Source organism: Simochromis diagramma, unplaced genomic scaffold, assembly GCF_900408965.1.
Source record: "Simochromis diagramma unplaced genomic scaffold, fSimDia1.1 OVJJ01000680.1, whole genome shotgun sequence".
NCBI classification, from domain to species: Eukaryota; Metazoa; Chordata; class Actinopteri; order Cichliformes; family Cichlidae; genus Simochromis; species Simochromis diagramma.
Genome location: NW_024387470.1, coordinates 868,413 through 886,113, shown reverse-complemented (window position 1 = coordinate 886,113; position 17,701 = coordinate 868,413). Strand labels below are relative to the sequence as shown.

Below are 17,701 nucleotides of genomic sequence, written 5' to 3'. Positions count from 1 at the left end.
GTTTTTATTTTTGTTCCTTCTTCTTCTATGGAACTGAAAAGAAAGGACGAAATAATGTAATAAAGAAGCAAACAAAAAAGGCAAAAGGAAACAACCACAAGGTGGAGTCTTTCTGCAAGCCTGGCATGCTGTAGGTTAGAGGATCGGAAAGTTTTCAAAATCTTCACATGCATCTATACATGGTGCTTTTGCGTCCCTGTAGATATGCAGGTGTCTCACAATTTCTTCTAATGTGCTCTCTTTTTGTGTTTTTAAATGTAAGTGGGAAGATTCTACACCCCTATTCAGCCCCAAATTGAACAGCTGCTCCCTTCCCCCACTTCTTACTGCGAGATGCGTCAAACTCACGCCGGATAACACCGGAAATAATGTGTTTACTTCGCCAAAGTACAGGTTCGTAGTAATTCTTGGAAAGCTTTGGTATCAAAGCTGGAAATAGACTTTTCAGAGTGACAGATGTGTTTCTGCTCGGATCAGTGAACTGGAGTTTCCGCAGTAAAATAAGACATGAACCTGAATTGAATATCGCTAAAAAATTAAAAATGTAATTCATAAAAATAAAAGAAAATGACGGCTCAGTCAGAAAAAAAAGCTGAGGTTAAACATATAGCTAATGTTTGGGAACATTGTACTACTGCGTTTCTGTAAAATGAAATAAAAAGATTTAAATTTAGCTTAAACTTTGCTGCATTGGCATTTTATTTTAAAGGCAAACGAGGAAGTGTCGTATTTATTACGTCTGTCTTGACCGTTGTCTTTTCGGAGCAGGCATTTAGGAATGTGGAGACCAGCAGCTACGTCACCCTCAAATCGCCTGGGATCTCGTCGAAAATAAACTTTTTTAAAGGCCACGAATTAAAATCACAATCTTCCAGGTAAGTTATTTTTCATGTGGTAGTCCAATGTCAAACGTAAGATTAGATATTCACAGGTGTTAGTGATGTGTAATAAGGTTTAATATTGACTTAAGAAAACTGTCCGTTACCCAGACAGGCAGGCATGAAGAGATTTCAAAGAGTTGTTCTTTTTTTTTTAGCTAGCGGCTATTGTGGTCTCTCTTTTTTTCTAAACCGTAACTTGAAGTATTAAGAAGGACAAGCTCAAGCATGCCTGCTGTTGTTTGACTTGAGATCAAGCAGGGGAATAAAACAAAAGCCTGCCCGAACTTGAAATGACTGTTTAGAGACGTGATGCCGACAGATTAACGGTATTTGCTGTTAGCATGGAAAACGTTTTCCTGAACCTCCCTCGTGCTCCTCCGCAGGTACGTTAGCTCGCCTTTTATTCTGTTTCACACCGTTTAGATGGAGGTGAGTGAGGAGACTTTGTTGTACAGAATAAGCTGATATGTACTGCAGGTTACAGCGCACCGTGAACTGTGTGGACACGTTTTGTTGGTCGCTGTTTAGATAACGTTTCTCCCCAGGGACGCTCGCCGCTGTCTCCAAGGTAACGGGGCGGACGCCTAATCTTGCTTGTCGCTTTGTGCTGCTTTAGCAACAGGGGCGGAACCGGAGAGGAGTGACGGCTCTTTGATCTGTTTCTTCGAGTAAAGGCAAAACCAGTCGAAGATGGTAAGGGAGATTGGCTGTGTGAGGACAGCAGCAGCAACATAGGTAGAAGGAGGCTGAGCAGGAAGTGGTGGAATCTGTGCTCTGCTGTTACCTCGCTGAAGCAGATGCTTCTTGATGTCTGTCTTTCTTTCTCTCTCCTAGTATTGTATGTATAATGTGACTCCATCCTTTTCTCTCCTCTTTTTTTCAGCCATTTCACGAGGGAGTCTACTACCCATACACCAGTGACACCCAGGGGACCCACTCGTCAGCCGGGATCCCCTCTCTTCTGAATTCTCCTCTCAGCCAGAACATTGTAAACGGCCACACAGCATCATCTGCACCAGGCATGACTCCGTCCAGCACCACCTCTGCCTTTCTCCCTTTCAAGTTCCGCCCACGCAGAGAAAGCGTGGACTGGCGGCGGATCAATGCAGTGGATGTAGACTTAGTAGTGAGCCAGCTGGATGTGGATGCCCTTCAGGAGCACATCAGCATGGTGACCTTCTGCAGCTTGGAGGGGGAGCGATGCCAGCGGTGCCAGACCCCCGTGGACCCAGCTCTGCTGAAGCTCTTGCGCCTTGCTCAGCTCACGGTGGAGTGGCTCCTCCACTGCCAGGATTTTCTCTCCCTCAATCTGCGTGCGGCAGAGGAGAGGCTGTCGGCCACCGCCAGGGAGCGTGAGCAGCTGCTGGTTCAGCAGAAGAAGCAGGAGGAGAAGGTGAAGGCGCTGACTGCAGAGCTCAAGCAGCGAAAGAAGGTTATTCGCACCCAGCAGTCGCTGCTCGCCCCACGAATCATCAGCAGCCACAAGGTACCGTTGACAGGCTAAACGCTTTCTCTTTGAGGGCTATTGGAGCTGTTTGAATTTAATATATGTGTGTCAGCAGACATCCACCCCCACCCTCTTTTTTTCCTCTCCGAAGGCCCAAGTCTGTCATTGTTCCTGAAACCTATTCACATCTTTGGCTTTGTGCATTTCACAACAGGGTTTCACGGGAAAAATGGAAAGCTTTTAGCATGGCCCAAGGAAATTTGCAGCTCTGAAAGCAGTTGTTATGTCCTAACCACAGTCAAGTTCTAATAATCTTTGTTTTCATGCAGGAAAAATCAGATTTAAAGCTGCTGAGCAGATGGTGTCATTTAGTGGCAATTAGTGTATTTTTTTTAAATCTTAAAAGGAAAGCAAACCCATCTGCCATCTCATCGCATGTCTGTGAATGCTGTCCCTGTAGGTTATTTATCACACAAATAAAAAAAAGCTTCCTGTCCTCTTCAGGTGAACAACTAGCTCTGACCTGGCTAGGCTGTTCCCAAGGCAACAGATATAGTGTGTCATGAGAGCATGTGGTTGCTAGGTGTGCGCTAGAAGCTCAGCTAACAGAGCTGGTTCAATTATTGATAGCGAGGCCATGTGCGTGTGTCCTTTGAGGACCTTTGCTACTTTGGTGCCATATTTCTACAACATGAACCCACACTGCTGTCTTTGAAGACTAATTTAATTTGACTCCTAATTTCCAGAGTTACTCCTAACCAGTAATTTGAATGAGCCCCTCCAAGTCACATGACTGCATTTGAGTTTTTGCTAACATATGTTTTGACAACATATCTGTAGCAATATTTAGTCCCAGGAACAATCAGAGGCAGTGTTAAATGTAGCGTGTGTGTGTGTGTGTGTGTGTGTGTGTGTGTGTGTGTGTGTGTGTGTGTGTGTGTGAGAGCTGGTGTGTGGTGATGTCTGCCGCAGGGAAGCATGATCATCACTCATGCTATGTGTCTGTTTGGAAACATGAGCCTAAACTCAGGATGCTGCCGTTTGGAGCATGTTTATGTTGCTGGGCTCTGTCTGAATCAAACACATGCTGCATTCATGAACACACAGACAGGTGGTTTGCTCCACTACATTTGTGAAATCTTAGGAATTAGTATCATTTTGTAAGATCGGTTATCACAGATTCCTCAGTTACAATTTATGCAAAATGAAACACCTCACATAAAGATGGATATTTTTAAAAATTAAGGGTACTGATAATACTCTTACTGATACAGCTCTTTAACTGCTACCTTATTTTGTTACTATTGTGACTTCTTTAAGGAGAAAAAAACAAAAAGTTATAAAATAGCATTTCTTTATTTTATTGTGCAATTACTTGATAAAATAAAGCTGATTCATAAAGCTCTTCCTTAGTAAGAGAAGGTGTAAGTGATTGCTGTTCCTCTGCCAGCAAGGAGGCTGTGGAGAGGGTGTCTGTTCAATGTGCTCCCTCTCCTCCAGAGTCCTAAGTAAGTCCAGTCTCCTGCCAACATCAGCCACTTGGTGTTTTTGTCTGTCAGGCTGCACTGACAGACGAAAAACACTTTTAGTCCGCTAGTGTCTGCTTGGGTCCCATTGGACAGTCCACCTGTCTGTTTTTTTTGTTTGTTTTTTGACTGAGCAGATTAGTCCGCAGATAATTGACATTACAATACACCAACTATATATGCACCTTGACTACAAAGCTGTCAGGTCTCCAGCTGTTGGTGCCTGTAAGCGTGTGTTATGCAGTCTTAATACACTGCAGCATAAAAGAGAGCACTGTCCACCACAGTGTGGTAAAATAATAGTAGCATTGGTGTGTTTATGATGAGATATTAAAGATTTTTATTATAAATTTTGAGTTATTACGTAGTGATTTATTTCTGCAGCCAATTTAATTAATGCATTTTTGTGTTCTTTCTTGCTTTTAGTGCCTGCATTGTGAGAAATCGTTCCTCAATGCCTCCTTTCTGCAGAATCACATGCAGCGGAGGCACCCTGATGAGTACGAGAGCAGTAAGTGAAGTTAGGATTGATCTGAAGAACAACATGGAGAAAAAATATGAAGCATGTTGATAACATGCTTACATGCAGTTACAGTGGCTTGCAAAAGTATTTGGCCCCCTTGGACTTTTCCACATTTTGTCACATCATACATGATTCCAAACATTTTTTACAAATAAATAACTGCAAAGTGGGGTGTGCGTAATTATTCAGCCCCCTGAGTCAATACTTTGTAGAACCACCTTTTGCTGCAATGACAGCTGCCAGTCTTTCAGGGTCTGTCTCTACCAGCTTTGCACATCTAGAGACTGAAATCTTTGCCCATTCTTCTTTGCAAAACAGCTCCAGCTCAGTCAGATTAGATGGACAGTGTTTGTGAACAGCAGTTTTCAGATCTTGCCACAGATTCTCGATTGGATTTAGATCTGGACTTTGACTGGGCCATTCTAACACATGGATATGTTTTGTTTTAAACCGTTCCATTGTTGGCCTGGCTTTGTTTAGGGTCGTTGTCCTGCTGGAAGGTGAACCTCCGCCCCAGTCTCAAGTCTTTTGCAGACTCCAAGAGGTTTTCTTCCAAGATTGCCCTGTATTTGGCTCCATCCATCTTCCCATCAACTCTGACCAGCTTCCCTGTCCCTGCTGAAGAGAAGCAGAGCATGATGCTGCCACCACCATATGTGACAGTGGGGATGGTGTGTTCAGAGTGATGTGCAGTGTTAGTTTTCCGCCACACATAGCATTTTGCATTTTGGCCAAAAAGTTCCATTTTGGTCTCATCTGACCAGAGCACCTTCTTCCACATGTTTGCTGTGTCCCCCACATGGCTTGTGTCAAACTGCAAACGGGACTTCTTATGGTTTTCTGTTAACAATGGCTTTCTTCTTGCCACTCTTCCATAAAGTCCAACTTTGTGCAATGCACGACTAATAGTTGTCCTATGGACAGATTCCCCCACCTGAGCTGTAGATCTCTGCAGCTCGTCCAGAGTCACCATGGGCCTCTTGGCTGCATTTCTGATCAGCGCTCTCCTTGTTCGGCCTGTGAGTTTAGGTGGACGGCCTTGTCTTGGTAGGTTTACAGTTGTGCCATACTCCTTCCATTTCTGAATGATCGCTTGAACAGTGCTCCGTGGGATGTTCAAGGATTGGGAAATCTTTTTGTAGCCTAAGCCTGCTTTAAATTTCTCAATGACTTTATCCCTGACCTGTCTGGTGTGTTCGTTGGACTTCATGGTGTTGTTGCTCCCAATATTCTCTTAGACAACCTCTGAGGTCGTCACAGAGCTGCTGTATTTGTACTGACATTAGATTACACACAGGTGCACTCTATTTAGTCATTAGCACTCATCAGGCAATGTCTATGGGCAACTGACTGCACTCAGACCAAAGGGGGCTGAATAATTACGCACACCCCACTTTACAGTTATTTATTTGTAAAAACTGTTTGGAATCATGTATGATTTTCGTTCCACTTCTCACGTGTACACCACTTTGTATTGGTCTTTCACGTGGAATTCCAATAACATTGATTCATGTTTGTGGAAGTAATGTGACAAAATGTGGGAAAGTTCAAGGGGGCCGAATACTTTTACAAGCCACTGTATGTCACTGTCACTTGTCTTTTCAGAGCTGAACTCCCACAGTGAGCAGAAATCTGAGATTAATAGTCTCAAACTGGAGATCAGCAGTCTGAAGGAACAGATTGTTCAGCAACAGCAGGTGTTAGAAGCCAAAATAGCTCAGGTAGGATCACAAAGCAACATCTGAACTTTAATCAGAAAACATTAATCAAATAAAACTGAAAGCTGTGATTTGTAAATTATCTTTGGCCTGGGTTACAATAAAACAATAAAAATAATACAATATTTACTATTTGGAAAACTCTTAATAAAAAGAAGAAAAAGGTTCTTCTTACAGGTGTAAGCTGTGCAATGTTGTTATGCCAAAAGGGTTCTCAGCTTTGTGAGATACTCATGGAAAAAAGTGTCTTGAAGCCTTTACATGATGTTTTAAGATCTCAGTGTACTTTTTAGCATCAATGGTGCCTTGGCTAAAGTGAAGGTAACCCTTTTCTGGGGCACTGACACAATCTTACAGCATGATGGAGCTTGACTTCAATTCAATTCAATTTTATTTATATAGAGCCAAATCACAACAACAGTCGACTCAAGGTGCTTTAGATTGTACACTATATCCTATAATAATAGATAATAGACTTTTGGATTAGCTTGTAGCACTGTGGCCCTCCTGTGGTCCAGAAAAGCACATGACATCCTTTTTCTTCCTAATCAACAACAACAACTGAAATGATGACACTACTGATCCCAATACCCCTGTTACACTGTATTACTGCATTGCCAGAAAATAAATTCAAGTCAGAATCACTTTAGAAATAGCTCTTTTTTTTAAACGGCAATTTTCCATACTGTCTATATTCCTAGCTTATCCACTAATCTCACTTTGTAACACTGTCATCACAAAATGCTGCTATTTTATTGTAAGATATGGATCACAGTGCGAAAGCTTTTTTTTTGAGAGCTTTGTGGTCACTAATGAAGCTCATGTTAACGGTTGTGATTCTAGGAAAAAGAACAACAATCGATGCACAAAGACCTGTTGAGAGAATTGGACCGTTTTAAGGCCGAGGAGATGGCGCGCATGGACAGAAAGATAGAAGACAGCAGGGACGGCATGCGCAGAGAGATGGAATTTCTTTACAACCGAAATATTCAGGCTCTCAATGTATGAAATCAGTATTTTTTTGTATACCACTGATTTGATCTTCAGGGTGTCTTAATCATTCCTATAATCTTTCTTATCTGTTTCCATTCATAGGAAGTAAATCAGAATCAGACAGCCAAGCATGAAAGGTCAGTCAGCCCTGTGCACTCACAGCCAGAGAGAGATGTGGACATGTACAAAGAGATCCAAGCCATCCAAAAGCTGGAACACCAGCTGAAGAAACAGGTCAGTCCTGAGATTGTTGCAAACCCCAAAGCGATTTTATTTTTATTGCCACTTAAATTGCTAAAAATGACTCTTATAGGATAAGAAGTGGGAATCCAGACTGCAAGAAATGAAGGTTCAACACGAGTCTGAAAAGAATCAGGTATGCTTTAATGTTCATCCTGATTAAAGCATATGCAGTATTAAACAAGCTTCTTTTGAAATGAACCAGCCGGAAAATTCATCCTCTTCCCGTTGTCTTCCAGCTGCTGAATGAGCTGAGCAAAATGCAGTCGTCTTTATCAGAGTACCAGGAGCAAAGCCAGAGGCAGCAGCAGGAGATGAGGAAGAGGCTGCAGGAAAAGGAGCAAACCATCAAGGCTCAGAGGGAGCAGGTTAGCTCACACAATCACAGTGGCACAGTAATCGCCTCACTGCACAATTATATTGAGAGAGGAAGTAAGGCGAGGGTCCGGTGCTTGTTAAGGATATCCTGTATTTGCTACATGGGCTTGTATTGACATGAGATAGTGTACATTTGGCTGGAAGCTACTTGTGCTTTTCCTGGAGTAGTTCAGTTTTTAGATTATAAACCAAGAAAACCTTGAAGATACTGGATCATGTGATCTAGTAAGTGACATTTGTTTTCTCCCCCAGATAAAGACCATTTCCACAAATATACCTACAAAAGTAGCTGAAGTACCAGGTATGGATTCCTTTTAATAATACCACAGTCACAGCTGTAGGTGGCATTCTCCTGTAGCTTGTGTGTGCTTGCATTAGCAATGTGCAACCACTCCACTGCCTTTCTACATCACATCTGTTTTTGCTGGAACAGTCACCTGTGTTTGAAGCATAGAATTGTCTATTCAGTAATAGATGCGTGTATTTAGAGTGGTGCTAGGGTTCTAAGCTGTGCGCGTGCGTAATCGCGCACGGCTGGCACAGTCTCTGTGCACAGAAAATCTGCATTGCGCACAAAAAACAAAACAAAAATCTGACCTGAATTGAAATTAAAATAAATACGTTAACAATTCATTCTGTTTTGCAGTGTGAGTCAGTCAGTGACTGGCTGCTCCAGCCAATAATGCGATTCACATTCGTATATACGCAGCTAATCAACGTCGTTGACAGGCTATGACAGCGTCCTTATGTGCCGACACCGGTGTTTTAGCTAGCAAAGCAGCGTGGATGATGTGGAGTGAAGCCACGTTAATGACAACGTGTACAACCACTGGAGATGTGAGCAGGACAGACGGAACAATTGATGGAAAAAGTGTGGACTTTATACCAGTTTTTAAATTGTGTTGATAGGCCACGTAAAACCAGAGTTATGATAAAAATATCTGCAATGTTTGGGGTTTTTTCCTGAATACTATCGTTCTTTATATTTACTGCGGGAAGAAATGGTAAAAACTGTGTTTTATAAGGAAAGCGCTCTCCGCCTGTGAGCAAAAGCAAAACCAAAAAAACCCCCACCCTTTTCTATTGGTGGAAAAATGTACCATGTCAACCAATCAAAAAATGATATGGCAACATGGCATTTAGTTGTTTAGGAAGGGGGAAGTTTTAGGAGTGACGGCGGTGTTTTGAGATGTGAGATGTGACAAAATGTGGGAAAGTTCAAGGGGACCAAATACTTTTGCAAGCCACTGTATACTGTAATTTGCAGACAAACAGTTACAGGACTCTCTCCCAGAACACAGACTCATAATACAAGTCGGAGCTTTATAAAAAAAAAAAAAAGAAAGAAAGAAAGTTGTGTTTTCAAAATTGGAATTCAAGTTATTTTTACTTCCAATAGTGTTAACATGCTACACAGGTCATGAACAAGATTTTTTTTAAATTTTCATTGTAAGTGGGCTAAAGCACTTAATTAAAAGTAGTCTAACATAAATGTAAATGCTGTAATTTGATTATTTTAATAAACCATGTAACTTGAATGGATTCGATGCTGGTGTGACCACAGTGCACACGTCTGATGTTGCTCACAGTGGTCCAAGGGACCGCTCAGGGAGCTTGTGTGTTTTCTCAGACGCATGAAAAATTAGGGAACATTGGTGCTAGGCCTTTATATAGGTTTACAGTAAGTCACCTTTTGGTCAGCAGTATGTAGATTATAAATCATTTTACTGGCATCACAAAAAAAATAAGTAAATAAACCAGCAATAAATTAAACTACACGTCCAAAATAATAAATAATCAACTCTTATGCTGTGTTAGAAAAAACAGACAAAGGGCTATAAGGAGTCATTGTGTCCTAATATGCCAACTGTGCTGCTCTTACAGAAATGATGACACTTTTCTGTGGTTTGTTTGCATTCATTTTCTGTCAGACAATTTCAATTTGGACTTATTCTTCCAGACATTGTGGCACAAGTTAATCTGTCTGTGGTAAAAACGCATCAGCCTTGAGTAACACTCAATCAGCACTTCATCTTGTCAGTTGTACAGAGGACCTGTCCAGCACAGAACCACCATGAGCAGAAATGAAGCAGTCTAATTTTTAAAATCAAACTTTCATATATATTACTCTGAAACACCAAAAGCTAAAGTAGTTATTTATGCATCTCATCTGCATGATGGTATCTGGAAAAGTTTGTATCGCATATGAAATTACATTGATATAGTGGAAGCAGTGGTATAACTCTGAGCATATAGTCTATATATAGTTTATACTGTAATGCTATAACAAGGAAATAACATTTCTGATCTTAATGCCACACTTTTCATCTTTGTTTCTGTTTTTCAGTCACTGTCAGTCCTCCGGCTTTGGAGCCTAAACAAAGAAGAGTTTTAGTCGGTAAGTTAATAGAAGCGGGCCACCAGAAGCAACATTTGTCACTCCCAGTGAGGCTGTGCATGTGCTTTTGTGCACAAAAGATTTAGCGTTTTGTGTTGTTTTTCTACTGCTCATACTCAGTATTCATTTTATCTGACCTTCTGACTTACCTGGACCTCATGCTGTCCAATTAGAGGAGCCAGTCTCTGTTCTTAAGCTGGATCCTATTCAGGAGGTGTCAGAAGAGGAGAAAGGTAAAATACACTAAAGACATTAAAACCAGCAGATCCAGCTGATTGCATGCTGCTGCTGCATGGATAAATCAGTCTCCTCTGAGTGACCGTTTTCCATGAGTGCATTTGGACTGAGATCATCTTATTCTGTACTGACACAAAGGACGTTAAGATGACCTTAGTACACTAAAGCATTTTGGAAAGCCAACTCTTGGCCTGTGTATATTCTGTGATGCTGTCATCATCATGTCCATTCATCATCTTGTTGCCTTGTTGTTGACAAATAAACTTAGAGACATTCTCCTCCTCTGCAGTCACATCTACCCAACTCCACCTGTGGTTTGAAGCTTCATGTGAAAACTGCCAAATGCATGCTCATTGTATTCTCTTATTTCCCCTTTGCTGTCTGTAATTGGACCATGAATGTCCTGAACAGCTCGACTGACTGACTGAGATGTCCTTTACAGACTCGAGCAGCCAGTCAGACAGAAAGGTGGTGGAGAAGAAGCCTGAGCCGGCTCCAGAGCAGAAGCCAAGGGTGAACACGAGCGCTTTGAAAAGGAACTCCAACATAAAGAGAGAGATACAAGCAGAGCTTGAACAGGCTCTGATCAAGAAGCTGGAGAACTTGGGGGTCAAGCCTGTATGTTGCATATTCCTAATCAGCAATACAAGGAAGAATATGTACCATTATGCTAATCTGTAATGCTAATGTTATTCCCTCTACCTCTTTTAAAAGGATCAGAGCGGTCTAAAGAACAAGGAGCTCACTGCGATTCTGTCCAAGCTGGATTCAAAGCGGGAGAGTGTTGCAAAGTCGATGTCTGACTACTGGAACCACCGGGAAGAGATAAAGAGCATTGTGGAGCAGAAGCTGGGTGCTCAAAGCACCAGCAATCCTGCTGCATACTCTCAGCCTAGATCCAGACACCCTGTTCAAGGTGCTTTCCAGTTCTTAATCATCCAAAAGCCTCTTAGTGCATGAGATCATCTTCTTAACCAACAAGAAATAATACACTGTGCTTTTGTCAATTATATTGCTGTTTGAGCTACTATTAGATTTGCTGCTCCTTTTACAATCAGAATTTTTCATCGCATGTGGGTAAAGTTGAATTTTATTTTATTTGACAATGACTGCATGTGCTTTCCATAAGGTAGGTGTAATCTGTTATAGCTTGTTTGCTGCCACATAAGCTGATTTAAGTTCTGACACACTGTCAGTGACTGAGCTGCTAATTGTGTTTACTTGACTCGTTTTTCTCTTCATTCAGTGTTGCAGATCCGCCCTCGCTCCAGCAGCCTGCCCTCCAGAGCCAGCCAGGGGGCGTCTGCTTCTGCAATCAGACAGCCTAAGACCCCTCAGCCAGCACCAAGGACCAAGGCCACTGCCCAACTCAAGACCTCTACACCCAACTCCAAGACAGCCTTAAAGAGCTTTGCTACCAAGTATGACAACAAGTTCATTTATCAGTCTTTGTAAAAGAATAGTTTGTCCATAAATGTCCACTCAATATTTACATGGTTTAATCATAGCTGTGATAAATGTTCTAAAGTCATCTTTGATGAGCCATTGAAAAAAACTCACGCAGTTTTGAACCATTTAAATATAGCACGCTGTTACTTATATTACCGGTCTGTTCATCATCAGTTCAGTGGAGCACAGTTAAGGTTCAAAACTTTTGCCATTTACTGAAAAAAATCAAAGTGATATATATTTAAGTATGTTTGGTTGTGAACATGGTTATAGGCATAAATGAACCCGTGCTAAAGCAAGGCTGCAGGGAATTTTATATTTTTAATATTTGTTTAGAATACGACTATATGTAGTGAGCTTTGCTGAGTTCTGCTTCTCTTTTCTGTTTGCATTCGCACCTCCAGTAGGAATGTTAACGTGATAAAATAGCAGATGGTTACCATAGCAGCAAGACATCCGCAACAAAAAGGTAGAGGTCGCCATAATCAGAGTTGTGTGTTTGTGTGTGTCATGGTTTTCATGGTAACAGTGTGCTGTTAAGCCCCAGTGCCTGCAGCCAGCTAATGGGTAGGTTGGACTTTAGTATAGAGTGCTATCCGTTCGCTGTAAGGCTAGTATGCTATGCTAGCACACATGAAGCAGCTGGGCTGGGTCAGTACAGGCTGTGACACACAGGTGCTGAGGTCTTTTGTAACCTTACTTCAGTATTTTCTGTCTCCTTTTCTTCTCTGTGTAGAATCATAATAATAGTTTAGTATCACGACCAACACTTTGGAAAATGCAAATGTTCTATTTCAGTTCCATTTGGTTGTTTCTGGAAATTCCCACTTTTTTCTTCTTTTTTTTTTTTTCTTGATTTTTTTTTTTGTAATAACATTTTTGAAACGATTGGGCACAAAACAGGTGTTGTACTGTCAGGATGTGGCAGGTAAACCTGTATCAGACTCAGTGCTGGATGCACATGCAAACAGTGAAAGTGTGTAGGATGTTCACTTTTGTCGGATGGGGTGGGGCTTGTATATCACAGCTGATGTGGTCTGATCATCCAACACCCCCAGCAAGGAACACATCTCTGACCGGGGTATTTTTTTGTAAGGAAAGTGCTTCCAAGTGCAGTGTGACACATCAACAATTTTCTAATCATTTTCCAGGAAATTGCAAAGTCTGAAATACCGTTAAGAACATTGTCAGCCTCATGCTGACTTGTCATAGACTGCTTAAGTTGTAGCATTTTGAACATCAACTAGGAACTACGGCTTTTTTCAGGGGTCTCAAACTTGCGGCCCATATTTTGACATGAATAAATATAAAGCAGTCTGGCCCTTGAAGTAAACTTTTATTTTGTTAAATACAAACAAAATGGTAGCTGAAGTGCTGCCACGTGTCCAGCCAGAAAGAGAGGAGTAGTGTGTTTATTTGGTAGTTCCGTGAAAGGCTTCAGTTAGTTGAGAGTGAGAGAAATAAATTGCGATCACGTTTGCAGTTTTGACCTGTTATACAATGCTTGAAACAAAACACTGTGTTTTCTTGTTTGATGTCCGGGGGGGGGGGTCCTACTTGAACACTAAAGTGGCCCTCCAATGAAGTGACAGTGCCAGCATTGGCCCACAGCTCATTTAAGTTTAAGACCCCTGGCTTTATTATCAATGAAGTTCTTACACTTAAAAAGTTAACACTTTGACTTCTCGTTTATTTGAAACAGAAACTAAATGCAACATTGTTCTGATCACTGTCAACTTAGTTGTGTGCAGCAAAAACTGTTATTTGTGTCATTCTTAAGGACTCCTCCCTTCAGTTCAGAGGAGGAATCTGAGGATGATGTCACAGAAGAGGATGAGGAACAGCCCCTAAAACACCAGCAGGGGAAATCACCACAACCCAGATTTAACCAAGCAACCCAAATCCAAACTAGAGCTGACAAAGCCCGTCCTGTCCAGGACAGGCAGGCTATTTTCAGGCAGTCGCCTATCTCCAGCATTCAGTACTCCAAAGTGGGTGGTGTAACCAAGACTGCGGTCACAAAACTAAAGAGCGATGAAGAGGAAGATGATTGGTCAGAAGTCAGCGAGCAGCAGGAGACTGACCTCCAGAATTACAAAGACCAGAACGGCAATGTGGAAAAGAAAAACCACAGGAAAGGTTAGTTAGGTTTGATGTTTTGAAGGATCTGTGTAAAATGACATTATACAGCATACATGTTCACCCTTAGTGCTGTGGTTATAGCCATTCCTCAACTCCCTGTGAATGGTACTATCTGGATTTTGATCAGTGGTTGTTGATCAAAGACCATTCACAGAATGTGGTTTATGCTATCATAGTTTGCTTGTTATGTAAGATTCCAAGGTATTGTTACAATGCCTTAAAGTGTAAATTGTGTGTTATGTCTTTTTTACAGAAAACAAAATCAGTGACCTGGCGAGAAAAATGGAGAAGCAGTTTGCTGAGAGAGCAGTCAAGAAACCACCAGGTGGCATTAGCGTCTTACCAGAGAGGGCGGATGAGGTTCAGGAACTCAGTGTAAGATGATGTGACCTCAGTGGATTGCTTTGATTTGATACTGCATAAATAAAAATGTAAGCTGTCATCGCAAAATTAAAAATGATCCATAATGCTGAAACGCTAATATACTTGCTGGCAGTACACAGATCTAGAGGAGAGCAGCGAGTGGATGGTCTCCTCCTTAGAGGACCGACGGGATATGTCAAAACCAGCCCAGGATTCAGGACCAATGAGGAAAAGCCTGGAATCACGAAGCACTAGTGTCTGGGGAACCCCCACAGAGAAAGGTCTTAAATCAGGTCAGTGCCACTTTAATGCAGATGAATGTTTTACTGCCTCTCGTGGTCTTCATAGGAGGACATGTTGACATTTGGAGTATGAAGCTTCTGTCTCATGCTGTCTGTGTGTTGTCGTGTGGCTCTCAGGTCTAACTGAAGCTGGAACAGGAAGCACGCTAAAGAGCAGCCTGTGCTCCCTGAGTGACATCAGTGACTCTGAGGACATCAGCTGATCACACAAAGAAACCTCAGCCACCTCCTCTGGCAACTACAATCAATCATAAAAAGCCATATTATAAAAGCTGTAAATAGAGGAAAGCAATATTTCACAAAGGTAGCTAGGATTCAGAGGTTGGCATAGAAAAGGTGGCCATCTAATCAATACCATAGACCTCGAAACTCTCTTCTTGCCTTAGTCTTTTTTACTGTTTATCTTTTAATAGATTGTCTTCTGTTTTTCTTATTTTGTTTTTTACTCATATACAATCCAAACTTTAAATGAGATACTGATTTTGGTACTGTATGTAGAGTGGGTACGATTTTGTATATCCCATTTTATAATGTATGTGACTTTGTAAATAAAATATTTATACAAGCAATCATAGATTTTTCTTATGAAATGATTTCAAGCAAGTAGTTTTTTGCATGCTTCCAAGTTTTGCTTTAATGGAAGTATTCTTAATGTCAGTAAACACAATGAAATATGTCCAATGAATGAAATAAAACAATGAGCTGTACAATAGGAAGTCTTAACATGTCACAAGAAACAATCTTTTGAGATGCCTATTCTGTGGATTTTGAACATAAAACTTCATGTGACAACATTTCAGCATTAATTCAACTGCTAAATATACAGAATATGCAAAATATGAGATATCTGCAAACCAGTTTCAATGCAGTCTTGTCTAAAACAGAAATCTTTAAAAATGGCAGGATTTGTGGAAAATTTTGGGTCAATTTTTGCTGTAATTTTGGGGGTAAACAATATTATTTAGCTATAATAATATTATTTCATTTATTTTATATAGCACCAGTTCACAGTCTTCAAGGCAAGCTATCTGAGCCTGGCGTCAGATGAAAGTTAAAGTAGACCCAATATGCCTTTCCTTATATTCAATCAAAGATTTACTTTCAAGAAATGTGAAAATTAGAGAGAGAACATGCAAAACTGCATTAAAAGACTCCAAGAATTAAACACGTAAGGAGCATAAAACAAACTCAGTAGATTCCCTTGAAACTGTTCTTATGAGATAAACTGAGTTCTTGTCATACACACTGAAAGTTTACATTTCAGCTTTTTGTAATGATCTTGTTCTTTTTTTCAACAACATTTTGAGGTTATCTGCTGATCTGTAGGATTGCAACATCTACCAAGTATACAGAAAACATTGTCTTTTTATTCGTTTATTTAATCTTGAGCACCATCTTCTGGCATCTCAGCAGAAGTACAGGCTCAGTACTACAGTAAGGACTTTTTAAGAAATATGAGAAATTGATCACTGTGTGTGGCACTCATTCTCAATGAAGAGCATTACCGATTAAATGCACTTTCGTTGATTTCCAATTAAAGTATGTCATTTTTATTTATAAAATGCTTTGTATTTAGCGAGTGATGAGTAAAGTGCTTATCATTAAGGACAGAAGAAAAATACAAAAATAAATAAATGAATAATAAGAAATAATTCAAAACGGATTTTAAGAAGTGACTTAAAAATAGACAATGGCAGCAAATTCCACAACTTAGGCGCTGTCACAGCAAAAGCTCTCTGAGCTTACGCTGTGTCCTGGCACATCTAAGAGCAGATGATTGGCTTACCTGAGCGACCAGGAGGGTGAGTGCAAATGGTACAATGTAATGTACAATGTGCGACGTAGGTACAGAATACTTTGTACCTACATTGTTTTCTACAGACTGGAAATAATTTTTTAAAATCTCTTTATTAAAATAAGATTTTTGTGTATGTTTCATGTGTATCGGGTGATCAATCAATGCAAAAGAAAAACAGAAGTAACATATTGAAAGGCAAGATATCTGAAGACGTGTAGAGGTGACAAAATAATTGTGTAGTGGATATAGTGATGCTCTTTCTCTCTTTTATTCATAAGCATGCATTATATGCCTGCTTTAACAACACATACAGTCAAAAAGTAATGTCATGAATGAAAGTGTCAGAAAAAAGCAGAAGCTTTCTCATTTAAGCAAAAACTGGGGATAAAATAAACATTTAAAAAACTACTAAAGCTACTAAAGTTAGTTATTAACTGTCTTGTGGAGAGTTAGCAGCAAAATTGATCCCACCTTTATCATGATCAGCTCAAGCTGGAAGATGCTCTCCTGATTGCAGATTCATACAGCAACAGCCAGAACCTGTAGAGCCGTATGGTCAAATTCACAAACTAGCCCTGCAGCAGATCACTGACGTGCTGTCTGAGCCTCCTGTCTGGAGTGGCGACAGCTGAGGGTTCCATCTTTTTCCTCTAAAAGTAAAAGCTCTAGTCGGAATGTTGGAACAGCTTGGGAAAGAGGGGAGACTAGAACTGGAGTGTGGGTTGCATGTCACCAGACTGCTGTCCAAACTGCCATTCTTCGAGCACAGTTTAAGTGGTTCATCAATCCTCTTCAGTCACCAATGCCGACCTTACCAGATTTTGCAGAGTGGCTCGAATACAAAGTCTGTATTCAAGATCATGATGTGTATTTCCATCATCCTCAACAATGTGTCCATCAAAGGAAGGATGCAAAGCTGATACCAAGCAGAGAGCAGCAACAGCAACTACCACCATGTTATTGGGCTATGGCCCTCCTGCTAAGAAATCAGAGACATTAGAATGGTGTTGGGATGGTCAGTTTTTCTTCTCAATAGCCTCCACCACAGACCCTGGGAAACAGTTCTGGGTCAGTGGTTCCAGAGAGAATTCACTGCCACTGAACTCTCCAAACACTCACATCCAGTTGATGCTCTGAAGACCTATCGTGACCTGCAAGGTATTCCCCGTCAACCATTGTTGCTGAATGGCTCTGAACCCATCTCCTGACTCTAGTAGAGTCTGTACATCTGGGTCGGCAAGGAGGGCCAGCTGCACTCATGACACGACTCAGTTTGACTCTGCAGGGTCTGGCCAAAGTTCTCCTA

The 17,701-nt window shown here is 41.0% G+C and overlaps 1 protein-coding gene across 5 annotated transcripts; it reads left to right on the top strand.

The window, feature by feature from the left end:
- Positions 1 to 374: 374 nt before the first annotated feature.
- dzip1 (DAZ interacting zinc finger protein 1) lies at positions 375 to 15,171 on the top strand. Of its 5 annotated transcripts, XM_040014979.1 has the most exons (20): positions 375 to 393; positions 769 to 875; positions 1,498 to 1,574; positions 1,765 to 2,367; positions 4,281 to 4,365; positions 5,983 to 6,098; positions 6,939 to 7,097; positions 7,191 to 7,322; positions 7,402 to 7,464; positions 7,568 to 7,696; positions 7,959 to 8,007; positions 10,054 to 10,104; positions 10,278 to 10,337; positions 10,784 to 10,959; positions 11,056 to 11,257; positions 11,588 to 11,762; positions 13,571 to 13,929; positions 14,186 to 14,307; positions 14,429 to 14,588; positions 14,715 to 15,171. In XM_040014979.1, exons 3-20 carry the CDS (start codon positions 1,572 to 1,574, stop codon positions 14,798 to 14,800), a joined length of 2,730 nt encoding a protein of 909 aa, XP_039870913.1. In that variant the 5' UTR covers positions 375 to 393; positions 769 to 875; positions 1,498 to 1,571; the 3' UTR covers positions 14,801 to 15,171. The 5 variants fall into 5 exon arrangements, with proteins under 5 accessions (XP_039870913.1, XP_039870911.1, XP_039870914.1 ...); XM_040014977.1 differs by lacking the exon at positions 375 to 393 and having other exon boundaries at positions 742 to 875; XM_040014980.1 differs by lacking the exon at positions 375 to 393 and having other exon boundaries at positions 742 to 875; positions 1,427 to 1,574.
- Positions 15,172 to 17,701: the final 2,530 nt, after the last annotated feature.